Source organism: Prosopis cineraria, unplaced genomic scaffold (assembly GCF_029017545.1).
Source record: "Prosopis cineraria cultivar Desert tree isolate PC_DT_omini unplaced genomic scaffold, ASM2901754v1 PC14, whole genome shotgun sequence".
Classification (NCBI taxonomy): Eukaryota; Viridiplantae; Streptophyta; class Magnoliopsida; order Fabales; family Fabaceae; genus Prosopis; species Prosopis cineraria.
The window spans coordinates 3,452,533-3,479,525 of record NW_026555345.1 but is presented as its reverse complement, the minus strand read 5'-3'; the positions used below and the strand labels follow the sequence as shown (position 1 = coordinate 3,479,525).

The window sequence follows — 26,993 nt, the reverse complement described above, 5'->3', positions numbered from 1 at the left end:
TTTATTCAAAATCGTTGCATAAATTTTTGAAATTTTAAAATGAGAAATTGTGAGAGATAATATTCAACGGTTCTGGAATAAAAATCACTAAATATTTTTCAATTATTCAATGGTTATTAATTAAAAACCGTTGAATATATATACTTATTCAGCAGTTGTAAGATGAAACTGCTAAATAGTTTTGTGATCATATTCAACGGTTTTATCTTATAACCGTTGAATATTAGGACTTAATTTTTTTCATATTCTGCCTACATTTCTAGCAAGCCCCCTGCATTGTAAATTACAAAATGATATTCCAAAACTCAGACACAAATTCTAGCCAATAATAGTTACGTTTATATATATAAATGTACAATGAATTCCTATAAAAAACTTATATACAACTTGAATTGCTTAAATGAAAGCAATTAGTGGTTAAAACATAAAGCTCCAAATTCTAAAATTTGCCTAAGTTTCCCAACTGTCACTACTGCTAGCTTTTGAAAGTAAACCATGCTTCAAAAATACCGTGTGCTAACTCTTTAAGGACTTATTCCATTTAAGCATGAGTATACGTGTCATAATATGTGTCCTCGTAGTACTATATGCAGCAATAACAACAAAAAATTAAAATCATGTTTATTGATAAAAACTAATAAAATAGAATAGGAAGACAATTACATCATTCGAAAGAATTCCGGCTGGAGCATGTTGGATTATGTCCTTCATGAATTTCATGAAAGCATACCCACAATCCTTGACTTTGTCTGCTTGCTCTAGGCACTACAATTATACAATGGATAAAATAACCGAATAGTTAATTAATAATATGACATGACCTATACAGTGACGTTTCTAACATAATTAATGATAAATACATATACTTGACAACTGTCCATGATGCTTCTGTATCAAACCGACTGCTGCCCTTTACTAGTTGTCAAAATTGTTGATCAACATCAGTGCGGTACATGACAATGGCCCTAACGTGAAATAGAAAACTTGACATGAGAAATATTCATATAAAAAGAACAAATTACATATATGCAAACAAATTAATCAACTTACTGATTAATCATTTTCATAATATGTGGTCTATTAAATGGATGGCCACTCCGAATAGGGTCAAGGTACCACACCCTCCCTAAAGTTAGATTGATCACAAGCAACATCTAGTGTCCCCTATGGCAAAAATTACAATTAAAAAGTATCATATAAATAATTAAATTTTGAATAAATTAAAGTGAAGCATCGTAAAGTAACTTACCCTTCACAATAAGGTGCTATGAATATTGTGTTCTTGTCAGCACCATGTTGATAGAAGTACTTTGAAAGCTTCTGGGATATTTCCAATCCTTGCTTAGGACTCATTATGTCATGGCCATAAGGGAGACCATATGAGGACTAACAAATATAATCCTCCGTGCTATATCTCTTCCAGCAAGTATGGTAGTGTAGAGATTCCTTAAATGTCGAAATAAATAGAACAATATATGATTAAAGTGTGTATGTGTGTGTGTATAGCTAAATGTCTAATGAAAGGTTTTAGAAACATACCTCATATATAAGTTACATAGAGTAGTGGTAGCCTCTACATGGTTGAATAAATCATCCAACACCTCATTGTTGACTTGGTCAAAAGACTGTGGATTAGCATACATGTCTGTAGGGAAAGGGAGCAGCACTCCTTCTTGCATCTCGGCATAGGTCTTAAGCAATTGTCAATTTTTGTTGGGTGCGACTTGACTTTTAAAGGCTTGAGGCTGAGCGGCTTTAAGCAGATGGGCTTGAAGGAGAACCAGTGTCTTCTGAAAAAATATGGTGATTCTTCAAGACAATCGGCCTCATTTGCATTTGTGTCAAAAGATGATAGTGATGAACAACTTTCTATATACCCTCGGCTACTGTTATTCACATCTTTAGGTGTCTCCCCATGCTTTACCCAACACTTGTAACTTTGATCAATTCCATACTTAAACAAGTGAAGTTCACATGTCTCAAGATAAATTGACTTCACATTGCCACAACTTAAACAAGGACAAACAATTCGCTCATGATTTTTTACATTGTTTACCACAAACTTAACAAATTCTGCCACTCCATCCCAATATTCTTTAGATAGGCGATTGACAGACATTTACTCCTTATTCATAATGCCCTTATTTAAGAAAGATGGTAAAAATAGAAAAGCATTCAGTGAATCACGAGTTTAATTACTTCAACAACTTCAACTACCCTTATATTTGTTCTTTTCAAGAGAAAAATTAAAATTAAAAAAAATCAGCAGCCTAACAATTTCAAATAAGTATTCCCCAAGTATTATGCCCTTTCTTTACACTATTTTAACCTATAAAATTTTAAACTAATTCAAGAAACAAGATAGAAGTATAATTAAACTCCTTCTAGACCATAATTAACAATGGTCATATTTGCAAGACTAAATTTTTTTAAAAAATTTGGCAGTATAACGGCATAAAACTAAGTATTTCCCAGGTTTACTGTCCTTTTTTAACAAATTGAACATTAAAATAATAATAAATTCATATTAAAAATCACTCAATCAATCACATTTAACAATTGATAGTAGACACAGAGCATTTTCGTCAACCAAAATTCAAGCACGTTGTATATGAAATCATCCCCATTGTAAATATTCATAATGTTTAAATAAAATACTCAAATTTTATACAATTTCTTAAAAAAATTAACTTTTTTTTGTTTTGCTGATGTAACCCATGCATGTAACCATAGTTGAATGGAGATGAACCATGGACCAAGCAACTGGAATGGAAGAGGAAGATGAAGTTAGGAAGAGAGAGAGGAAGAGGAAGAGGAAGCAGGAAAAGGAAGAGGGAAAAGGGAAGAGGAAGAGAAAGAGGAGCGAAATGTAACGCAGAGTACTTACGTGTTTGCACACCATAAGACGGAAGAGGAAAATGGCAATGAAGGCTTGCGACGGCATTCCAACAATGGAATATGGAAGGGTTTGGCCGAAAATGTGGACTCGGTGCTTAAGGAAGGAGATTCAACAGTGGGTATCTGGTTTTGCAGAGGAGAAATGAAGTTTTGAACGTCTAAGAGTAACAGCTTCGGGAGAATGAAGAGGCAATTTAAATGAAATTATTCAACAGTTTTCTTGAAAAATCGTTGAATAAATGTTTATTCAATGATTCCTCAACGAAAACCGTTAAATATTATAAACGTTTATTCAACGGTTCTGGTTAAGGAACCGTTGAATAATAAAATGATGTCATAAGGCGGTTTCGAAAATGTTTATTCAACGGTTTTTTATTTTAACCGTTGAATATTCTGACACTTTATTCAACGATTTCTTTTTCTGAACTGATAAATAATATGGTGATATCACCAAGCATTTTTTAAGGATTTTATTCAACGGTTTTTATATTTAACCATTGAATATATATAAATATATTCAACGGTTATTTTTTTAACTGCTGAATATTAGTTTTTCAAAATCTCATCTTTTTTTATTTAACGTTTTTTTTATAACTGTTGAATATGAAGCATTATATATATGGTATTTTTTAATAGTGCTAATACCTTCTTTTTGATCCCTTTGATTTATATAAGACTCATCACTGTTCGTGTTCATATACTATGACCAAGAAATTTGTATATTTATGTAACAGTTTTGTCTAGAGATGAATTTCGTTGCATATTTTGAGTTCACATGAAGAGTTCTCTCTTCATTGTTTACAAGCTATGGTCCAGAGTTCATGGAGCAGTCAGACCTAAATTGACTAGACAGACTTCAATACGTAGGAAACATTAAAGAATGAGGCAAGTGTGGATTAGTTTTTTAATGTAAATTGCCAGCTATTAAGATATATAATTATAATAATAAACAAATTAATGGATTATGGAATCGTTCAAATTTGTAAAATTATAATATGGGATAATGAAACATTTTACCCATTAAGTTTATATTAATTATCAATTTCATCCTTTAAATTTGACATTTATCAATTGAATTCTTAAAGTTTTGTATGCATATACATTACTAGTTTTTATGATTTAAGGGGAAAATAACATCATAAAAACTAATGATGTATGATTATCAAAATTTAAAGACTTAATTGATAAAAATTAAATTTTAGAGACCAAATTAATTATCAAGGTAAATTTGATAGACAAAAAGTTTTCATTATCCCATTAATTAAATCTTATATACCCAAAACTAAGGATATTTCTTTAACATAAAAAATTAGTATATTTATTTTTAAAAATAACTTGTGAAATGAAATATTAGGCAAGGAAGTTATGCTTTCTTATATGTATATATTTACATGAACCAAGCTAATTTTAAAAAAAACACCTAAAGGCAAAATATGAGTTAAGCAGGAGATTAACTGTTGAAGTAGCAATCTGTGAGAGCATAGAAACACAAAAATCTAAAAACACACACACACACGCTAAAACCAAGAGTAGACTATGCCAACAGCAAAGATTCTTCCTGACGTACTAAAATCAAATTGTAATAATTACTATATATATAATGGGTATAATTTAAATTCTCAACTACTTACTTAAATAATAAGAACCTTTAACTTACCACTTATTTTAATTTTAATCTGTAGTTTTGAAATGCATACATGCATGGCATGCATGTTTATTGTGATGAAAAATTATAAAAAAATGATAATAAAATTTTTATGAAATGCTAAAATTTTAGTAAAATTTCTATTATTAATAAATTTATATAAATAACAAAATTATTTTTGTAGCAATATCAGGAATTTGACACGTAAAGTTATAATTTATTGTTGCATTATTACAAAAGTAAGAAACAAGATTATAATTATTTAAACAAAACTTGTGATCATTACTTATTACTTCTAACACTTGTAGCAATATTAGAATTCGATATACAAATTGTGATTCATTGTTGCATTATTGCAAATATTAAAAGGAAAGTTGTGATTATTTAAATAAAATTTATGATTATTACTTGTTATTTTAATTTCTAACATTTGTAGTAAAATTAAAAATTTGACATATGAAGTTGTGATTTGCTGTTGTATTGTTACAAATATAAAAAAATTGTGATTATTTAAATAAAATTTTTGATTATTTTATTTTTAATAAGGGCGATTTGATCATTCATATAAATTTATTAATAGCAAAATTTTTTTTAGTGAAATTATAATATTTTAAAGAATTTAATTATTATTAATATAATTTAAAAAATTTTATTGTGACTTTTTTTAAATTGTAAGACTATAGATTTTTTTTAATATTACTTTATCAACAAGACTTTGGATTTCACTTATCAAAAGTTACATGTGTCCAGATGGCGATTTCCGTATTTGATGCTTCATGTTTTCTCTTTTAGAATTTTATTTTACGTTTTTTTTACTGCCATATAATTGTGCTGCAGATTCACCACCCTCACCTCCATAAAAAAAAACCCAAAAAAGGTCAGTTCAGTTTGTTGATTCCTTTCTTATTTAGTTCGTTTACTAGCAATAGATCTAAAAAGGGGGGAAAAACAGAGTGACATACCTTGTAGTAAATTAAAGTCTTAAATTTAAAAGTGGTTACCGTTAGACACCTTGCCAACAAAAAGGGGAAAAATGTCTTTTTTTTTTCTGAGAATAAAAATGTCTTCACAAGCTTTTTTAAAATACTCATTTCAGGATCAGCAAAAGGCATGATGGAATCATGGAGTTAAATTTTTTTAATTAAATAAGTAGTAACATATTTTTAAATAAAGGCCGAGTGGTGTGAAAAGAGGGCATGCATGTAAGTGCAATTTTATTTCTTTATTTATTCATTTCAGATATAACTTGTCTTTTGCAGAATCACTGACACACTGTTGAAAGAAATGGGCTCGGAACTCACTTGGATGTCTCATAGCGTAAACTAGATCCCCCTCTATTTTCTTTATCCCGAACGTTCACTGCTTCAATGATGCCTCTGTATTGCCTATTAGATCTATTAGAAAAAAACAAATAAATGAACAATTAAGTGTTAAAATATTAAATTAATAATATTCATGTTGCCAATAAGTTTTTTAAAAAATTGAATTGCAAATATCAATTACAATTTATATAAACAAAATCCTAGACACAACCTAAAAATTATATTTTAAATTTAAATTTTTATATGAAATTGAAAGTTTTGAATTTTTACTTATTTAAATTGATATTTATACTTTATTTTTCAAGTAATTTAATTAAGTCTAAAAAGGAAGAAGAGGTCCGTAATTTTTTTTTTACCAGCAGGTCCATCTATGAAAAGGAGTCTTTTTGCCTGAAAAAAAAAACATTTATCTAGACTCTAAAGTGTGACATTTGGTAAATCATTTTATAATTAATTATTATATAATATTAAAAAATGCTTAACTAAAATTTGCCAATGAAACTAATAGTAATAGATGCAACGCAACATGCACCGTTCCCTTCCCTTCCCTCTTTCATAGCCCGTGCATCGTCTATTTATTTTCTTATTATATTTATCTAGTCCCAAGTCTAACCTGCTCTGCACAATTTGCCTGCTCTGTTCACAGAAAAGGTCCCTTCGTTAACTAATTCAACTCTCTCTCTCTGCTAAAAGATTTGGTTAACAGAACAAACATCAAACAAGTTATAGTCGTTCACCATCCCTCCCGTCTAGTCTCTATCTAATGCTTCTAAGCTCTTCTTCTTCTGCACTATGAACTTTTATCGTCATCTCTGGGAATCATGAACCTTTCCTCCAATATCCTCCATCGTTTCTGGTGTAAAGTTTCGTTATTTCTTTTTCTTCTCCTTCCTTCTTCTGCTCTTAACACTGATGGGGTTTCTTTACTTTCTTTCAAATACTCCATTCTCAGCGACCCTTTATCAGTGTTAGAGAGCTGGAACTACAACGACGACAACCCATGTTTGTGGAATGGAGTTACCTGCGATGAAATCGAAGACCCAGGTACTATGTTGAGAGTGACTTCCTTGGTTCTTCCTAACAGCCAGCTTCTGGGTTCGATTTCAGAAGAACTAGGAAACATCCCATACCTTCGACGTCTTGATTTGTCCAGAAATCTCCTTAATGGGTCTTTACCCAGTTCTATCTTCAACTCTTCGGAGCTTCGAGTTCTTTCTCTAGCCAGCAATGTCATCTCTGGTGAGCTGCCTGACTTGGTTGGACAGCTGAAAAATCTTCAAGTTCTTAACGTCTCCGACAATGCTTTTGCTGGGTCGGTGCCGGAAAATCTCACTGCTTTGAAAAATCTGACCTTTGTTTCTTTGAGAAGCAACTACTTTTCTGGTCAAGTTCCAAGTGGGTTCAACTCTGTGCAAGTTCTAGATCTATCTTCGAACCTGCTTAATGGTTCTTTACCAAATAACATTGGTGGGGAACGATTGAGATACTTGAGTCTATCTTACAATAAGATTTCAGGAATTATTCCTCCTAAATTTGCCACACTGATTCCAGAAAACTCTACCATCGATCTTGCCTTCAACAATCTGACAGGACCAATACCAGAATCTCTGGTCCTTCTGAACCAGAAAACAGAGTCTTTTGCTGGAAATAGTGATCTTTGCGGGAAGCCTCTGGAAAACCTATGTTCTATTCCTTCCACTCTGTCTATTCCTCCATTAAACACAACAACAACCACATCTTCAGCACCTGCAATTGCAGCCATACCAAAAACAATCGACACCAATCCAGAAACAAACACAACAACGAACGGCTCATCCAATGGCCTAAAGCCGACCACAATTGTAGCCATTGTCCTCGGAGACTTGGTCGGTGTAGCCATCATAGCCACGGCCATTTTCTTTGTCTACCATCAAAGAATCACAAAAGGTCATGCCAAAGCTAAAGAAAACCCATGTGCGAGAGTCAGATCCCCTCCTAAGCTTCACTTTTACTGCTTGAGAACCAAAGAAGATTCGGCTTCATCAGAAACAACCGGGTCTGACAGCGACCATGAGAGCACTACATTCGACACGACAACCTCGAATCTTCAGAAAGATGTGGCTCTTGTGGCGCTAGATGCAGAAACACAGCTGGATTTGGAGACTCTGCTTCAGGCTTCAGCGTTTATGTTGGGAACGACGAGGCGTGAGAATAGAGTATACAGAGCAGTGCTTGAGGACGGAAGGGCTTTTGCAGTGAGAAGGATTGGAGAATGTGGGGTTGAGAGAAAGAAGGATTTTGAGAATCATATGAAGAGTATTGCTAAGATTCGCCATCCCAATTTGGTCAAGGTTCGTGGTTTTTGCTGGGGAGAAGGTGAGAAGCTCGTGATCTGTGATTATGTTCCCAATGGCAGCCTCGCTAGCAGCTTCAGCCACAGTAAGTTCAGTCTCACTCGGCCTGCAACTTCTGTCCATCAGATTCATCCTGTTAATTATTCAAATCGTCAATTAATACTTTAGTTTGATCCAATATTTTCCTTAATGCAACATTAATTATGGAGGAAGTTAATCTGGGTGATGATTCTCATTGATATTCAGGAAGAGCGGGGTGTTCTTCATTGAACTTGACGTTGGACGCGAGGTTGAAGATAGCAAAAGGAATTGCACAAGGCTTAGCTTTCATTCACGAAAAGAAATATGTTCATGGCAACATCAAACCCAGCAACATCTTATTAAACTCGGCAATGGAACCCATAATCAGCGATTTTGGGCTCGACCGTCTGAGACCTTCCGGTTCAATATCCAACCGGGGAAGCCAACCGGATCTCCGTTACACGGGTTCATCAAGTGGGACTCACCAAATTTTGCCATATCAAGCACCAGAATCTCTTCAAGGCGTTCAAGTCCAACCCAAGCCCAAGTGGGACGTGTACTCGTTTGGGATTGTGTTGTTGGAGCTTCTGAGCGGGAGGGTTTTGTCGGTCCGGGAGTTAGACCGGTGGCCCAAAGGAGGGTCAGATGAAGAGGAAAAAAACAGGGTTTTGAGGATGGTGGACGTGGGCATCAGAAGTGAGGTGGAAAGGAAGGAGGAAGCCATACTGTTGTGCTTCAAGTTAGGGTTTCGTTGTTCCTCTCTGAGACCTCAAAAGAGACCGTCCATGAAAGAGGCTGTACAAATCCTAGAGAAAATCCTTTATTAATATTGCCCCTTGTTAATTCTTCACGACAATGATGCATCGGGGATCCTTTTTCGCGTTAGATTTTCTTTTTGTAATATGAGAACGTAACCAACTTTTTTCCAATATGGAGTGCTTCAAGTGGTATAGATGAGTTTTAAATATATGTGAACTTTTGCTACAATCTTCTGATTTAATTTAAAAAATTAGTTCGAATTCAAGATTTTTACTTTGTCTAAAATTTATAGGTACGTGTTTCTTTTTTTGTTTGTAACCTTCACATTCACACATATAGGGGGCAGGTGAGATTGGCACGAGTCAGAGCGTTCATGGTTGTACCTGACCTGATTGAGAGTGTTCATGGTTTTACCTATCCCGATTGACTTTTGCCTATCTTGGTCATGTTGGGATGTCTTGAAGACGATCTCGAGTCCCATCTTCTTTGGTTATGTATATATAAATTATTATATTATTTTTATCGTTTAATTGTTTATATTTTCTGTTTACGTATTTTCTGTTTACTTTTTTAATACTTGAACAGTGAACACTCATGCCTTACTTTAGTGTTATTGATATAGATTTGAAGGATTAAAAACGCAAACCCATAATGTTGCCATTCAAGTGATTTAATGAGTTCAATTTTTAAAGTTCATGTTTGGTTGTAGTTGTTTATTATAATTTAAGTTTATAATCCGAATTTTAAATTTGAGTTTTGACTATTCTAAGTTTATAGTTTAATTTGAGTTTGTAATATGAATTTATAATAGTTGATGGCTAAATTTGAATTCATGCACATTTATTATTTCATTCGTGTGTGTTTGTTTCTGCTAGTTTTGCTGAAACTTAATTCATATTCTGAAAAAAAAAAAAAATGGCCACCACACACACCATCTTAGGGAAAACGTCAAAGAAATAGGAGATCCTAAAATTAAAACTAGCTTCATTACTCGAAGATAGAATGAAGGGTGATTAAAGGAAGAAATGAAGGTAAAAGGTAGACTCATTTAATTAAGTTGTTATACAAGAGTTGAGGTTTAAACTCTTGTACACTTATTCAAGTGATTGAAAATCTATATCACTCTATCAATAACCTAATTTAATAATCTTATATATTTATTTTTTAATAAAAAAATATAATAATTAGTCCCTATAATTTTGTTTGATATTAGTTCTTATAATTTTTTAAATATTTTATTTCTTATAGTTTGAGTAAGATGGTGTGACGTTTATTCTTTAAGTCTTCAATAATCTTAAATTATAGAGACTATAAAAGATTGAAAATATTAAAAATAAATCACAAAGATTAAAAAAATCAGATAAAATTATTGAAATTAATAATTGTATTTTTCTCTATGTAATAAAGTAAGTAATTCACGAGGCAAATAAATTTGACCACAACAATACAAAATTTAAAATCTTATGCATAGCTAGTTTATGTTTGTTCGCCCGCCCGCCCCCCTTTTTGTTTTGTTCTAAAAAGAGACTCTGCAAATCATGGAGAAAATCCGTGAGTGTACAAGAATGAAGACGAGTCAGCTTTTGTCCACACTTTATTATTATTGAGCCCTGAATCTGCGTGAAGAAGATATGAAAGGAAGAGAAGAGACGGAGTGTCTTGTTTGATAGTGAAAGAGAGTGATAGTGAATTATAAGGCGGCAAACATGGCCGCTGTTGCTGACTGTTGGTTTCGCGTCCTGCTTTTTGTTGGTGTCTGCCACCCTTTTTCACATTATTTGCTCTCTTTTACTGTTTTACACAAGCTATGAAAATGAAGGATGAAACGTAGGGCCAATTGGTTTGTTTGAAGAGAAGCGAAAACCAGGAAGCCAGACGAATATCATTGAAGACAGCATATATTTACTCTTGAATCATCCATAACAATGGCTACCAAGGATCGAAATATAATCAGATATTAGTTTTTGCTGAATTTGGTGTTTTATCTAACATGTTTGGTTTGTAGATTCATGGGCGCACATATGAGCTCATAAATGTACTTTGCACACGCAAGTTAATGGGGAGAGGTGACTATCCTTTTCCTTACCTCCTTTTTTCTCTATTTTTCTCATTTTAATCATTTATATTATTTTATTAAATAATTTTTTTAAAATCATAAAAATAATGAATGGTTAAGAAAAAATAGAAGGAAAATGAGGCAAGGAAAGGGATAGACCCCCTCCCCCAAGGAATACATAGACTCCAGACGCAACCGTTTTGCCCTTTGTATTCTTTTTTCTTTTATGGCACGGTATCTTAATATAGTTGGGATATTATCACCTATCTCTAAACTAATCTGAATCCCATTATGTGTAACATTATTACCATCTAAACCAAGTGCCTCATGATTTTGTCCTTTATGTTATAGACCAGACCACTCCCACAAAAATTCCCTTAAATAGGAGACCAGAGGAAGCGTTATTTGTCTTTGTCTTCGTTTCTGTTTTAGTTTTTAGTATGGTTCATGATCCTTCTGTTTAAAAGGTTCGATATTCTTAAGGTTTATTTTTTATTATTTTGATAAACAGTCTTCGGCGATGCTTTTCTGTTACGAATTTTCTATTTTCTGTCTTAATGATGACAGAGTTTATTAGTTGATTTTGAAGGTGAAATTCAGATTTTCATCGTTAAGCAGAATTTGAAGGCTTGGGATTTGTGGGTTAGTTAAGCGAGTGAACATGGTTATTCTTTTATCTGCCCTTTAAATTACATAACAAATCAAACTCCTGGACAAGAAGACTTAAAATTACGTGCATTGTAATTTATTTAGAGATTCCTTAGTAAGCCTTCATTGTGTTTTAAAAGCATTTTGGACTGGGCTGGTATTTGTTTTTGGGCTTACAGAGCCCACAAGTTGTGGAAAAGACTGGAGGTTTATGCTCATAATTTATTCTTCTTGTTATTCGTTATGATAAAAAATATTAATTTGAATTTGAATTTGCTTTAAGGATTACAATATTTCATTTTGTTATGTTTGTTTTTGCAAGTCTAGCAACTAAACATAACACTCCACTTCCTTTCATTCCATTTTTCTTCCACTATCAACTATTTTTTAGGTTAAATTTAAATAATTTAAATTTAATATTTTATAAAATTATTTGAGAAAATATAGTTTTGGATCTGTACCCTTTTTTTTTGATATTCTATGTTCCTATACTTTTATTTTTTGTGTTAAAGGATTTCAAATAAACAAAGTATAGGAAAAATAAAATTATAGAAACTTAAAATATCGAAAAAACGTGCAGGAACCTATAACGAAATATAAGAACCCAAAATTATATTTTCTCAAATAATTTTAAAAATAATATATTATGAAAATAAATGAATAAATCCATATAAAGTCCTTGACTGAGATCTTTAAATTTAGGAGTTCTAAAATGTTCATTGCTCTCCTTATTACATCTCTAAAAGTGTCTTTTTATCTATTCCTTTTCTTCTATCTTTTTGTATGTTTCCTCAAATTTACAAAATGAAGGCCACCAGTTGTGATTATTCGTTTTACCAAATCTTGTGAACTTGATCTACAATGTAAATGCAAACACAAATACAACCCCACCAACCAACAGAAAAAAAATCGAGTGAAAAAAATTAGTTCCTTGTAACATGTTAAATTAAAGTTCAGATTTTCACCAAAAAAAATATTCACATTTTGTAATCATATTTTGAATAAAATTGTTGCTAATGACAAAAAAAAGAAAAAGAAAAATCTCACCAACCCAAAAAATAGTGAGCAGGGTACTTGGGCCCCGCATGGTCCAAAACAGTATCAGATTCTTCCTTTTGGACCGAGATGTTGGTCCTAAAATAAAAATCTTGAACCCACCTCCAAGTCGAAATACGGCATATGTCATTGTCGTTTGGATTGAGAAACACAAGTCACTGATTTACTTACACATAATCTTCCACGCGACGAATGAGAGCGTGACGGTGAGTCCTTTCCCCACCAACCTTTTAACTGACTCCGCCTGTTCAACAATATCAATAACCGACACTACACCTTTTACCAATAATAAATAACTCATGAGTGTTTGCTTGAAAATTAAAGACAGAATAAAAGTAAGATATTCTAATGTAATTTATGTTTAGATGTTGAAGTCTCAAATGATGATTAGGCATAAAAGCAAGTAAAAATTGTTCGATTTCGTGAAATCGAACAGCAAAACAACAATTCCAGGTCCAATATTTCCCCAATAACAATAGAGGAAGGCGAAAAAATAAAAAATAAAAACATTCAAATGGAAAAAAAAATTTAAATCAACCATTCCAGCAAACAACATATGCAGAATGACAGCTAGATCTGGGGAATGAAGAAGATGAGAAAATTTGTTGGGAAGCTACATGAGTTCCATATGCCATTTTCTCCTACACATGAGAAAAATTATTTCCTTTCCTATTTTGCCTTTCATGTTTTATTCCTTCTCATTGTTTTCTCTTTGATCAGATTGAGCCTTAAAAAGCAGAAATTTTATTAGAGATTTTAGATTGTTGACAGCCTTTAATTATTCATTTTATATTACCAAAGAAAATACTTGTTTCATCTTCTAATTTTAGTGAGCTTGGCTTCATTACTTACAAATTTATATATTCATCTAATCTAATTTTTATACATAAATAAGAGAGAGAATGATAGTTTAATCTTTCATTTAAAAATCCAAATTAAAATTTTTTATTTTGATGTAGAATGGAAGAGATTAATATAATAACATGTTATCTAGGGGAAACAAATCTTCTGAAATTAAAATTTATGAATTTTTTTTAATATTTTTTATTTTATTATTTGTATAAAATATAATTTTTTTCCATATTTTTTTAAACTTTTATGAAAATTCATAGATCTAAGTTCTGACAAACTAACTTCGCTTCAGAAGAGAAGATTCATTCTCAATCTAGGTTACATTCAAAAGAGCGTGCGTTCCACTTCCCTTCCTAGCTCTTCACAACACATATAAAATCACTGCTTCTCTCGCTCAGTCCTGCTTCTTCCCGCACCCTTCTCATCTATCGGCGCCAACTCGCCGAAATCAAACCTCGGTTTCTACACTTCGACGCCATTTCCAATTAATAATGGCTACCATGTCTTCTTCGCAAGCCCTTCGTATTTCATCGCCTAGAGATCCATCGCTTTCTCTCTCTTCCAAAATCCATCTATCCTCCGCCTTCTCCGTCTCCCTTCAGCCTCGCCGCCGCCATGGCCCACGCCCTCTTGTGGTTGTTGCTGCGGCGGGTCTTGATGCGAAGCCAACCGTGCTTGTAGCGGAGAAGCTCGGTGAAGCTGGGCTTAAGCTGTTGAAGGACTATGCGAATGTCGATTGCTCCTATAATTTGAGCCTTGATGAGCTCCGCACCAAGATCTCACTCTGTGATGCGTTGATTGTTCGCAGTGGAACGAAGGTTTCGCGTGAGGTGTTCGAATCATCGGGGGGAAGGCTTAAAGTGGTTGGGAGAGCTGGTGTTGGGATCGATAATGTGGATCTGGCGGCGGCTACCGAGCATGGGTGCTTGGTGGTTAACGCTCCCACGGCCAATACGGTTGCGGCTGCCGAGCATGGGATCGCGCTCTTGGCTGCTATGGCTAGGAACGTTGCTCGAGCCGACGCGTCCGTTAAAGCTGGTCAGTGACTGAAATGCTTTTATGTGTGAATTTGATGTTTATTTTGGGATTTGTGATTCTTTCGAGCATTTTATGGTAGTAATATAGTACCTGTATTTGTCAACTCCAACATTTTTTGATGTGGCCATCCTATTTATAAATTATTCATTACGCTTTAATGCTTTTATAAAGTGCATTAATGTGAATATTGAACAAAACAAACTTTTCGAAACCGGAAGTGTTTTTGTTTGCCCCTTCCATATTTCCGTTAAAAACGTGCCTGTATGGAAAGCATTTTTATACTTTTTGCTTCGTTTCCTCTCTGATTCTTTTTTCTTGGCCATAGTTTCCTCTCTAATTCCATTTTGATGAATAGAAGAGAAAGGATATTTTTTAGCTGTAGCGATGCTTTTCACTTCAAGTATTCGTTTTATCGGTAGCTAGCTATATGTACTGCTTCTCTCTCTCTCTCTCTCTCTCTCTCTACTTGTACTCAATGAAACGAATGATGCTTGATGCATCAGGTAAATGGCAACGAAATAAGTATGTGGGAGTATCCCTTGTTGGCAAAACACTTGCTGTCATGGGATTTGGTAAGGTTGGTTCTGAAGTTGCCCGCCGTGCCAAGGGGCTTGGTATGCATGTCATTGCCCATGACCCATATGCTCCAGCAGATCGGGCTCGTGCAATTGGGGTTGAGCTCGTGAGCTTTGACGAAGCCATTGCTACTGCAGATTTCATTTCCTTGCACATGCCTCTTACCCCTGCTACATCTAAGGTTCTTAATGATGAGACTTTTGCCAAGATGAAAAAGGGTGTTAGAATAGTTAATGTTGCTCGTGGAGGAGTCATTGACGAGGAAGCTCTTGTTAGGGCTTTGGATGCCGGAATTGTAGCTCAGGTTCTTGCCAATCTCGTATTTGAAAGTGCTGATGATGCAATGTAGGGTTAAGTAAATAACTGTGCTTTTGTTTCAGGCGGCACTTGATGTTTTCACAGAGGAGCCACCTCCAAAAGACAGCAAGTTGATTCTACATGAGAATGTTACTGCAACACCTCATCTTGGTGCTAGTACCATGGAAGCTCAGGTTTGTTTAGCAAACATTATGTGCTCAAGTTAACTACCTTCTTCCCTCATAACTATATTGATTTGTAACCTTCAAAACTGATGAGCAGGAAGGCGTGGCTATTGAAATAGCTGAAGCTGTTATTGGGGCATTGAAAGGAGAACTTGCTTCCACTGCAGTAAATGCACCAATGGTTCCAGCAGAGGTGCTTTAAGAAGTTCATCTTTACCCATTCCTTATTTAAGATAGAAAATCTTTAATTAATTATTGTTGTTGTCTCTATCCCATATACTTTTCACTAAATAATGTGGCGTTAAGATTACGTGGAAATCATTCATACAGATTGTAACTTGACTTGGTGTTATCTTAATTTAAACTCTAGTTGATAAAATGATCTATTTGAAAATTTGCCCCGCAATACTCAGTATTCACTCAAGTTTGTCGTAAAGCTATATCCAGAATGGATTAACCTCTATCTTGTCTTCCTTAATGCAGGTGTTAACAGAGCTCAAACCATTTGTTGATCTTGCTGAGAAACTGGGGAGACTTGCTGTCCAGTTGGTAGCAGGAGGAAGTGGTGTAAAAACTGTTAAGGTTACTTATGCTTCTGCCAGAGCTCCTGACGATCTTGATACTCGTGTTCTCCGAGCCATGATAACCAAAGGTCTCATTGAGCCCATATCCAGTGCATTTGTGAATCTGGTCAATGCTGATTTCACAGCTAAGCAAAGAGGCCTCAGGATAACTGAGGAGAGGATTATTCTAGATGGCTCACCTGAGAATCCACTTGAATCCATCCAGGTTCAGATTGCTAATGTGGAATCCAGATTCGCTAGTGCCATATCAGATTCTGGTGAAATCAAGGTCGAGGGTTGTGTGAAGGATGGGGTCCCACATCTGACAAAGGTAGGATCTTTTGATGTTGATGTGAGCTTGGAAGGTAGCATTTTACTTTGCAGGCAGGTGGATCAGCCGGGTATGATTGGAAAGGTGGGCAGCATTCTAGGTCAGGAGAATGTGAATGTTAGTTTCATGAGTGTTGGAAGGATTGCTCCTCGCAAGCAAGCTGTAATGGCAATTGGAGTGGATGATCAACCTACCAAAGAGACTTTGAAGAAGATTGGAGAGATTCCTGCCATTGAAGAGTTTGTTTTCCTTAAGTTGTAATTTTTTTTTTGCTTAATTAGTTAATTCTGTATTTGGTTCTAATTTGATCGGGCAAATTGTCTGATTTGGTCAGTTTTGATGATGCACGAGATGCGAGTTGTGATCGTTGGACGGGTAGGGAAAAGAATAATACGACCTTGCATTTAGCACTGCGTTTTAGCAAGTTTTTCCTGCAATTTCTCTTTGTTGTATGACATATTTTGAATTTTAAAATTCAAAAAGAAAACACAGGGAAATAAAAAAGAGTGAGCTTTTGTTATCAATTTTATACATGAAAAATGAACAAAAAAGAATAAAACAACCTTTTTTTTTTACTAAAGTCAATATATTAAGGGAGAATTACATACAAGCATTGCACAACATATTTAATATTTAAATATTGTAAGTTTTGTTGACAACTTATCAAAGGAAATTAGTACTTAATTTTCAACAGATCTTGCAATATTCAGGCCGAAAAAATTAAAAATAGATCTTGCAATATTTAATTGTTATGTGGGACCTCAAAATAATTTTTCTATATGTTAAAGTATCAAACATTTACAATATATTAAAATAAAACAACTTATTTATAGCCAATGTTGGTGGTAAAACTGACACTATTCTTAGCGTTGGTATTATTCAGAGGTTTTAAGTATAAATTTGTCTCAATCTCCTCCCCCCACCCCCCCCCCCCCAAAAAAAAAAAGGTTTCCACTGGACTTCGTCAAGTTAAACATGATGCTAAGTTGTACCTCTGTCAAAAATTTGTTAATTTGACCGTTAATTGTTTCAAAGAATTATAAAGAAAAACTTTAAAAATCATAGAAAATGATCAAAAATTATAGAAAATAATTATATAAAAAATTCAATATTATTAATTAATTTCTCTGAATTGCAAAAAAATTCAATAATGTTATTTCTTATTCATATAAAAAATAAAATTATTATTTTAAGTGATTATCATATCACAAAAACTGGCAATAAAGATAACTAATTAAAAATATTAATTTTTAATAATATTTTCTTAAAATATTAATATTTCATATTTAATATTTTAACATTCTTACTTATAATCTCTACTCACAATTTAGTCAACTTTAAAGATATATAAATTTATGAAAGATGCTTTAAATTTTGAAGGAAAACTTATAATTTATCCTACTAATTTAATGTAAATATAAAATTTAAATAAATTTTTATTCATTGGGTTCGCATAGATTATTTTAAATTTTGTTGTTAGGAGAATTAAGAAGGGAAGAATAACAGCAACAAGTCATCTGCTTCTCACCTCCTCAACACAATTTAATTTAGTAGCATCCCAAAATTACTGTTGCGTCCTTAAGCATCTTGGAGAAGATTGCCTTTTTTTTTTTTTTTTTTCTCCTTTTCAAACCACGGAGAAGATTGTCTTGGGCACACGGAATTGCAATATTCTCCAACGAAAATAAGAAAATATTTGCATGTAATAATAATAACAACAACAACACCACCACCAACAACAACAACATTTCTCTATCTAATATAAATTATCCGATCATATTGCCCATTGATTTGTACTTTTTTTTTTCATTTAGATATATCATTTATGATAATATTTTATAATCTCTATTTTTTTAATTCTATAATTTTGTCATAAAAAAATAATGTTTAAATGTAATATTCATCTTTTTTAGGTGCCTCATGCAACATAGGGATTCTTTCTAGTTAGGAATCAAAGCGTGTATCTCCATGCATAGAGATTATATTAGCATACCTATAAAAATAATAAAAGAAAAATTACAAATAAGTCCCATACATGAAATAAGAAATAAGTTCAATAAAATTCAAAAATTATAACTGAGTTCCTTAGAATCTTAGTGTAATTTAAAGTTGGATTATGAAGACAATATTACCTCTGTTAATTTAACTTTTACTTTTGATTACAGCTTGTTTGTAAGTAAATTTACCATGTAAATAAGTTTACCATACAATAATCATTCATATTTTTCCCATAAAACAAAATCGAATAACAACATTAATGGTAAAATAATCATATTAGTCATCAATATGTTTGTAAAAAAAAAGTCCCATATTTTGTAATTATTAGACTACCCATCTACCATGGACATGTAAATACATCACAAGAGAAGTTTTTTCTGAAATCGTTTCTGCTTCTAAGGTGAAACTGATCTTAGTACTCAGATCAATTCTAGATGACAATCATACAAATTTCTTTTCAGGTAAACACCATTTTTGTTTCGGCAGGCAGAAGATATTCAGGACCCAGACGCACATAATCGACGTGTTTCACACCTCTTTGGCTTGTTCCTAGGGCACACAATAACCCTTGAGAAAAATACAGATATTAGAACACTTGGTATCAACTTCCATTAAAAAACATTACTGGTATCACTTAGCGGATACCAAGTAGTACCAATACGTATCGATACTTACTACTTACCCAAATGCAAGGCTATGATTAATCTAAACCTCATGGAGTTCCATTTGGAAGACATCAGAGCTGGAGACCGCGTGGGCCATTTATGAACCCGAGAGGAAAGGAACATCAGCAAGTGTTGCGGGTAGAGAAATGTGGAGGTTATTAACTGCTAAATACGCAGCAATACCAGCAGCATATCCTGCAAAAGCAAAGCCACTAATCTGCACAAAAGAGATGAAGGTCTCCTGTTACCTTATCCAAAAAACAATCATCACATCAAGATTTCATATATAGAATAGAAAGAACTTCGATCCCTGACACACAAGTGGCACATATATATACCTTCCGTAAGTACCAAAAGAAGTCCACCTTTTCCATCCCCATGAATGCAACTCCAGCAGCCGAGCCAATGACTAGCATGGATCCGCCAGTACCGGCACAAAATGCGACCATCTGCCAAAACTCTGAGTCCTGAGGGAAGGAGGAGAGATCATACATTCCCATTGTTGCTGCAACTAATGGAACATTGTCTATTATTGCTGATATGACTCCAATTGCACTTGCAATCAGCTCAACATTTGGAATATGAGCATCGAGGTAGTTTGCGATTTCTCGAAGAATCCCTGCTGCCTCCAGGCTAAAAAACAAAACCATTAGTTTGATTCAGTGCAGCAACTTGATACAAGAACTGGGAAGAAAGAGGTCATATGGCACATATCCCATCACAAAGCTAACAAGCATCTGCAATCAACTTTCTTAAATTTGCAAAATTCTATCTTGAAGCAAAGGTCTATCTTAAATTAAAACTTGCCTGCATGCAAAATAATAGAGATTTTAAAAGAAAAGTGTCCCATGTTGAAGCAGCAGAAAAATAATACAACTTGGTCATATTAAGGCATAGCCTAACCAACATACATAAAAATATAGGTGTTTTTCTATTAAAGATAGAATCACTCACCTGCTAACAGATAATAAAATTCCGAGAAAAAATAGTGCTCCTTGAGTATCTATTCTAGATAAGGCTTGTGGTACTTTTAGCTTCTGCCTTTCAGATTCTCCATAATGAATAGCATCAGTAAGAATCCAAAGCACACCAAGTCCAAGCAGCATCCCCATATAAGGAGGTAAGCCTGTTAGGGCCTTGAAAACTGGCACAAACACCAAAGCTCCTATACCCACAGAGAAAACAAGCTGTCCTCGAGGACCCATCTGTTCAGATGCCAAGACGGTTGGAGAATCACGTCCCTTCCCATTAACTTCACTGATAAGAACAAAAGATTTGTTGAAGTTGTTGTTCTTAAGCTAAATCTGATTATTGAAATCAAATTTCTTGGAGTACTTTCACTTTAAGAGTGCCTAGTCAATGACAAAAGAGCCAGAGGGAGAGCTAGAGAAATGGCTGAAGGTACAAACAAACCCTGCAAGCAAGGAAATGCAATTACGGACGCTTTGATTGTTCTACATAACATAATTGACATGATTGCTGATATTTCTTGAAAATCAATAGTTTATACAGGATAAATAACATCTGCACTAAACTGAAACTAGTGCTCATGCAATCATAGAGCAGAAACAAGAAGAGCATAGCATAGAACATCTAGACTTCAATCAACAAATAATGTGCTTTTGTAACCACTACCTCAGAGGATCCCTTGAGAAATTCTCCAATTCCAATTCATTCTACCACTACAATTAATTATCAGATCAAACTATACCATAATACAAACTAACATTTCATAATGGAACAATTTGCCAGGAGTTAACCTTCATTGTTGGCAATGTAGATACGTGACCATGTATCCACAACATAGTAGTAGTAACATCACCAATAGGAGTCCAAGCACCACCAGCATTCGCAGCTATAACAACAACACCTCCAAGAATCCTGTCAACAGAATACTAGTCAGTATTCAGTAATTGTTCTGGATGATTTGAAATAAACAAGAGTTTTGGAGAAGAATGAAATTAGCATACAATTCATTGAAGTCTCTCTTAGTATAAATGCTTGTTATGACACTAAAAGTTAAATAATAGAAATAAATTAAGCTGAATTCTGGGGAGACACTCCTCAAGACCCTTTGGCCTTTGCCGATTATTTACTTATATTTGCTTGTGTGATTAGGATTTAGGAGGCAACAATCTCAATGGAAAAGAGTTTTTTGTAGCATTACTAGCATTACTATCATTGGAAAAGAGTTTTCATAAAACCTTCTTACTAGGGATTTGGAGAAAATCCTGTATTTGTTTACTAGCCTAGCTATAATAAATTGGTTATCTATTTCATAAATTCCAGATTCACATAAAAAGACGGGTCATAATAGAAGCACTTCAATCATTAAATCACTAAAAGTGGAGAATACTATAAAATGCAAGCTAAAAAAATCAATCTCCAGATGTATGAAACAAAAATTCTGAGGAACTGCATCACTAATGCAGAAATTAGATTAAATTTGCAGTAGCTTTCCCCGTTTGTAACATTTTATGAATGGAAAACACTCACAGAAACTACTGACTACAAATTTTTTCACGGAAGAAAAATTTTCAGAGATCAATCGACTGGTTGTAGTAACACAGACTCTTTATCTGAATGAATAAATTAAGGCTTGAAGCTAAAAATTTGCTGAAGGTGGGTGAAGGTATTTCAAGACTTAGAGCTCTAGTGACCAAAACTCTGGTTGATATATAAAGCCATGAATATCTTCACTCATTCATCTATTCATGCTGTGGAATTTTCGTAAAGCTAAGCACATTCAATACAAAAAAGGTAGGAAAAGAACCAATTGAAAGCAATAGGCTAAAGTACCTTTTTAGTCCTCTAATCATATATAAGGTTTCAATTTGATTCTTTAATTTTATAAAGTATCTTTTAGTTCTTTAACTCCAACACCGTTAGTTTTAAATGATTATTTTTGTACTAATCATTGCTATTTTGTAAAAAAACTAAACTTAATATGTTAACATTTGAAAATGTTTAGTCAATATTTGAAAATTCAATGTAAAAATTTGTTATGATGAAACTAATGGTGTTATGGTTAAAAGACTAAAAAAACATTTTATAAAATTAAGGGATCAAAATGAAATCTTGTGTAAAGTTAAAGAATTCAAAGTATACTTTAACTGAGAGTAATATAAAAGAATAAGGGCATATACTTTCGATACTCTGATGGAGGCACTAGTTTCCGCAGCAGAGAAACCATGACTATAGTAGATGTCAGGTTGTCTAGAACTGCACTGAGGAAAAAAGTCACAAACCCAATCTGCAAACTCAAAACATGTGTCAAATTTTATTTGAGACAGAAGCTGAGTTGTCGTACTAGAAAAAATTGGTGACACACTAAACTACTGAAAATCTAGAAAGGATTGGGAAAAAAAAAAACTTACATTATCACATAATGTCAGATAAGTACATAAGTTATCTTAATTATAGACAATTAATTTCTGCAGTGTCACATAACATGTTGCTTATCTATTACCAATAAAGTCATTCATTTCTCTAGAATATCAGTATTCACAAGTATCAAACATCAGAAGGCTAGCTGTCATTGATGGAACGCAAGGAGGATATTTTGAATATAAACTCCTTATTTCGTCCACATCATTTAATTATTTGGCCAAGTTAAAAAGGACATATTTGAATTTGAGATTTTAATTCAGTAAAATTTGCAAGAATAAGTACTACTTCTTGGGGGTGGGCGGGTTCTACTTAAACATATTTTAAGTTTCAGCAGCTATGCAGAATAGAGCACTTACCACCCAAAGAAGAAGGCGTGGCTTTCGAGTTGTTATAATGTCAGTAACCAGTTTAAATCCTTGATGGGCATCAACTATCTCAACAATGGTCATCGCACCAAGCAAGAAAAACACTATTTCACTGACTTCTGCAGATGCATGTGTTAGCTCTGAAACAGCTATATCAGTCGAAGGGGCCTATAGACAACCCAATGGGGGAAAAAGTAGTGCAAAAATCTAATCAACAAACGGCAAATAAGGACAGAACTATAAACATCCTAGCTAGGAAAATTGGAGATATGATAAATTTCAATGTGAGTTAAGAAAAGGAGATGAGAATATAAAAAGTGGTAATCAGTATTTGCAACTAGCAGATAATTTGTGAACTAATCATCTTTCTGAAACAGGTTACATGAGTATAAATCTTGCCCTCCACATTTCATGGAATGGAAACATATGACACTAGAAAGGCCAAATGAAAATAATAATATTCTTTTGATACTAGTATTATGATAAGCAATCTCTTCACCATTATGTTAATCATATTATCAAATATTAAGATCTTGATTATACCATCCCATTGCAAGTCAACGTTCTACCAACAGCAATTCCCAAGCATTAAATGACAGAATACTTGAAAAAATTTTAATCCAGAAATGAAATACAAAAACTTGAGGAAAGGTCATCCAAAAATGCTGTGGTTGAACCAAACAGTGAAGAAATTCCATCCAACTATATAATTCTACCAAAGAGTTCTGTATATTCAGTCAAAGACAGGTTATCGATGCACAAAAATTGCAAGCAGTGGTTTCTGTAAAACCAAGAAAAGGCCTTATTACAACATATTAAGGAACAAAGTACAATTAAAGCAACAGAACTCATATTCATTCATAAAAACAAGTAACACAAGAACCATTCACTTCTCTTTGCAGTTTACATTGCATAAGACAAGAGAAGTCATCTAAGGTTGAAGGCATATCTTTAACCGACAAGTTTGGCAGATTAGAGATCTGACGTGAAAACTTGAGAAACAGGAGATACTTGCATCACTAGAGGATTGCACAAAAAACCGTGATTCAACTTATACTGGTAAGGATAACCAAAAGGTCCTACAATTTTAAGACAGGACAGAGAAAGTAAATTTATATGTATGAACTACAAATGTTTTAGCTGTTTTAACTTTTAATCCTTGTCAAGGCTTCATTATCCTTGGGAAATATGCCTAAGAAAACATACCTCGGGAAAACCAGAAGAAGAATTGTTACAGTCACATACCTATCTCAGGTATATGGAATCCAATACTTGAGCATCCTTTTCTATACAGAGATTTACAAATAATCATGTGAGAGCAGATGCTCAAATGCATGCCACTTTGGGATGTGTGTCGTGCTTTGTCAAAAGAAAGGTTCCAAGTGCAACCTAAATCTCAAAACCAGAACTGTAGACTGTATGAAACTTATTGCTAATCAAGAACTCACTGGTAATCTTGAAACAAAAATCATGGACCTTACCCCAATACTCCGTATCACCCATAGGCTTACAGCCATCAACAGACCTACTCCAGTTTTATTAAAGGCTAGAGATTCTTCAAATATGATGCCTGTATACCCTATACCAAACAGCAATGCCATAGCAAGATCCTGCAATTTGAGGCCATGTAAAGCTAAGAGAATTTATACTAGAGCATATTCAAAAATATATCCAGCAATGCATGTGATTTATTATAAAACACAAAGAAGTAGATTCTGGTAAGAGGGCATTCACGGACCTGATTAGCAGCTACCCAAGAGTGGTTAATTGCCACCGCTCCAGTTGCAGCTCCTGCAAATATTGCAAGAGCTTTAAGCAAGTCAGTCTTGGACTGGTTTGTGCCTTCAAAATATTGTGAACTAGTTTCTTCAAGTGAGCACAAGGGATCACAAGTACTGGGTTCTGGCGTCAGGTCCTGACAAGTAAAAACAATATCAAAGCAACACTATGAGCAGCATTGAGCATTGGCATACGAGTGACAAACTCTAGAAACTTTCATTTAATGCTAATTCTAGCTTTTCCCCACCATAATGTCAGCAACAATGAGAATGAAGCAAGGAAAGTAACCCATCAAAAAACCAGTTAGAATCCTCCTCGTTCTCGAAAGAGAAAGCATGATAATACATTAGATAGAGATAGAGAGAAAATTAATGATGAGTATAAACTATGGAGGTATGATGTGTGTCCTACTCACACATGTTGACCCCACATGAAGTCACTTTCTCTTGTATTTCTCTTAACGTAGAGGATTCAATTTGCTATAAGGTCCAGGAAGCTTTTATAGACCAAAAAACATGGGTACAATATGAAAACATGACACATGCCTATTTTTAAGTTATTACAGCGCCATGTAATGGGATTAAGAAGATTTTTTTTCCCCCATGTTATACTTCCGTTGAAGAACTTGATAGTAAAAGCCTATAGAACTATATGCATATGTAAGTTTCGTACTTCAGCACCCCACCCCTCCCCACCTGAATTAGAACAGAAGAGTCAACACAATAAATAATGCCGCTACCCCATAAAAAATTGTAATGAAAATATCAGTAAATTTTCGAAAGAAAACGATTGGATTAAATCAGGTTTTCAGTTTTGCCAACAAACATGGTGTATCCAGATTCATAAACAAGAAATCCCACTGAATGAGTAATCTGAGAACTTTGTTATATAATAGTAGAAGAAGAACCTCAAATTGTGAGTCAGATTTTTTAGGAGCTTGAGGCGGCTGAAACGAAGAAGTAGGACCTCTAGCCTTGTTTTCAGCACGTGCCAATACATTATCACCCAGCAACCTAGGAAGTCTGGTCCTACAACAAGAGGGGCCAACAAGGGGTCGACTTGATAGTGTATAATCAACAGTTCGAAGCCCATGAACTGAAGGGTGAACTGTGAGATTCCGCAGATGTTGGGATGGGGACAAGCAAGTCCCAAATGAAAAAGATGACATCCGTGCAAGTAGATTTAAGGTAGCAAAAAGATTAGGGAGAAGAAAAGGTATACTTACGAAAGTTGATAAGGGTTTATTAAGGAATAGCAATGGAAGTATGGGAGTGAAGTTCTTGGAATTTATCTACGAAATCAAAACGAAAGGAAACATGTCTTTAAATTGATCGAAGAACTGGCTGCTGTCGTGGCGTCGAGTGCTTTCACATGACGGTCATGAATGATATATTAGACAGGGTCCTAGTCTACTAAATATCTGGAGAAAATGCCAAAACCTCGTATTAGCAGTCATTTGAATTTTTAATATGAAAAGCAACTCTTTTAATATTTTCATTGACCATTGACCTTGGAATGCCATGTTAGTGTGCAACTTTAGGCTCAGTCGTACTTATAACATAATCAACATATCAATATCAACAAAAGCTTATGGGAAGGAGTATTCGTTCCTGTCAAAAGAAAAACAATTTATTCGAGGGCAAAGATAATGATGAACCGGACATATAATTTTAAATTTTTAGAGAAAATCGGGTTTTGTTTTTGGCCTGCAAAGGTATGCATTCATTGATCAAAAAATAAAGTAACCATAAAGATATTCCCCAAATTGCCAAAAGCAGAAGCAGTTAAGCAAAAACACAAGGAAACTAACACAAAAGCAAACGAAAAGAGATCGTGGAAGATACCAACGCTCAGCCAACGCCCTCGCGATCTGCAGCTAATGTATGCTGGCCATAAGAAAACACTGGAACATTTCTAGAGTCCTGGAGCAAAACACGTGCTAGAGGAGGTGGTGTTGTGAAAACCCAACCAACTGGTTCCAACTCCCTTGGAGCTAAACATGCCAGACAATCAGCAGCCAGATTCCCACAGGGCGAGTGTGAGAGAAAGTAACAGTGCTCAAAGACTCCAAAATATCCCAGAAATCTCTAAGTAAAGGCTGGTATCTCCAATCACATAAGTATAAATTCCTGCTGGTGCAAAGTTTAAAAGGTATGGCAAATCATCTAGCATCTTCATGTTCTTCCTAAGGTCACACACTTTATTTGGAGACTAGC

At 34.1% G+C, this 26,993-nt stretch overlaps 3 protein-coding genes across 5 annotated transcripts; 2 read left to right on the top strand and 1 right to left on the bottom strand.

Moving 5' to 3' along the window:
* Positions 1–6,446: 6,446 nt before the first annotated feature.
* LOC129292600 (receptor protein kinase-like protein At4g34220) lies at positions 6,447–9,441 on the top strand. Its single transcript, XM_054930178.1, has 2 exons — positions 6,447–8,283; positions 8,445–9,441. The coding sequence occupies exons 1-2, from the start codon at positions 6,687–6,689 to the stop codon at positions 9,044–9,046; spliced, it is 2,199 nt and encodes a 732-aa protein (XP_054786153.1). The 5' UTR covers positions 6,447–6,686; the 3' UTR covers positions 9,047–9,441.
* A 4,502-nt stretch (positions 9,442–13,943) lies between these two features.
* LOC129292097 (D-3-phosphoglycerate dehydrogenase 1, chloroplastic-like) lies at positions 13,944–17,000 on the top strand. Its single transcript, XM_054929618.1, has 5 exons — positions 13,944–14,628; positions 15,132–15,508; positions 15,585–15,695; positions 15,784–15,879; positions 16,170–17,000. Exons 1-5 carry the CDS (start codon positions 14,082–14,084, stop codon positions 16,839–16,841), a joined length of 1,803 nt encoding a protein of 600 aa, XP_054785593.1. The 5' UTR covers positions 13,944–14,081; the 3' UTR covers positions 16,842–17,000.
* A 1,785-nt stretch (positions 17,001–18,785) lies between these two features.
* LOC129291986 (sodium/proton antiporter 1) lies at positions 18,786–26,993 on the bottom strand. 3 transcript variants are annotated; one of them, XM_054929476.1, is made up of 11 exons: positions 26,622–26,993; positions 24,737–24,913; positions 24,480–24,608; positions 22,990–23,166; positions 22,390–22,496; positions 21,004–21,124; positions 20,596–20,657; positions 20,198–20,500; positions 19,582–19,876; positions 19,261–19,460; positions 18,786–19,145 (listed from the first exon to the last, which is right to left on the bottom strand). In XM_054929476.1, the coding sequence occupies exons 3-10, from the start codon at positions 24,597–24,599 to the stop codon at positions 19,341–19,343; spliced, it is 1,305 nt and encodes a 434-aa protein (XP_054785451.1). In that variant the 5' UTR covers positions 24,600–24,608; positions 24,737–24,913; positions 26,622–26,993; the 3' UTR covers positions 18,786–19,145; positions 19,261–19,340. The 3 variants fall into 3 exon arrangements, with proteins under 3 accessions (XP_054785451.1, XP_054785450.1, XP_054785449.1); XM_054929475.1 differs by lacking the exon at positions 26,622–26,993 and adding an exon at positions 25,685–26,150 and having other exon boundaries at positions 19,254–19,460; XM_054929474.1 differs by lacking the exon at positions 26,622–26,993 and adding an exon at positions 25,685–26,150.

Bases quoted from the DNA above. Each gene is read 5' to 3' on its own strand.
- LOC129292600 (XM_054930178.1), top strand. From the start codon at position 6,687: ATGAACCTTTCCTCCAATATCCTCCATCGTTTCTGGTGTAAAGTTTCG. The intron at 8,284-8,444 runs GTAAGTTCAGTC...ATTGATATTCAG, and splicing joins CGCTAGCAGCTTCAGCCACA to GAAGAGCGGGGTGTTCTTCA.
- LOC129291986 (XM_054929475.1), bottom strand. From the start codon at position 25,945: ATGTCATCTTTTTCATTTGGGACTTGCTTGTCCCCATCCCAACATCTG. The intron at 22,497-22,989 runs GTAAGTGCTCTA...TTGAGTTTGCAG, and splicing joins CACGCCTTCTTCTTTGGGTG to ATTGGGTTTGTGACTTTTTT. The intron at 19,461-19,581 runs GTATATATATGT...TCTTTTGTGCAG, and splicing joins TCTTTTGGTACTTACGGAAG to ATTAGTGGCTTTGCTTTTGC.
- LOC129292097 (XM_054929618.1), top strand. From the start codon at position 14,082: ATGGCTACCATGTCTTCTTCGCAAGCCCTTCGTATTTCATCGCCTAGA. The intron at 14,629-15,131 runs GTCAGTGACTGA...TTGATGCATCAG, and splicing joins CGACGCGTCCGTTAAAGCTG to GTAAATGGCAACGAAATAAG. The intron at 15,509-15,584 runs GTTCTTGCCAAT...CTTTTGTTTCAG, and splicing joins ATGCCGGAATTGTAGCTCAG to GCGGCACTTGATGTTTTCAC.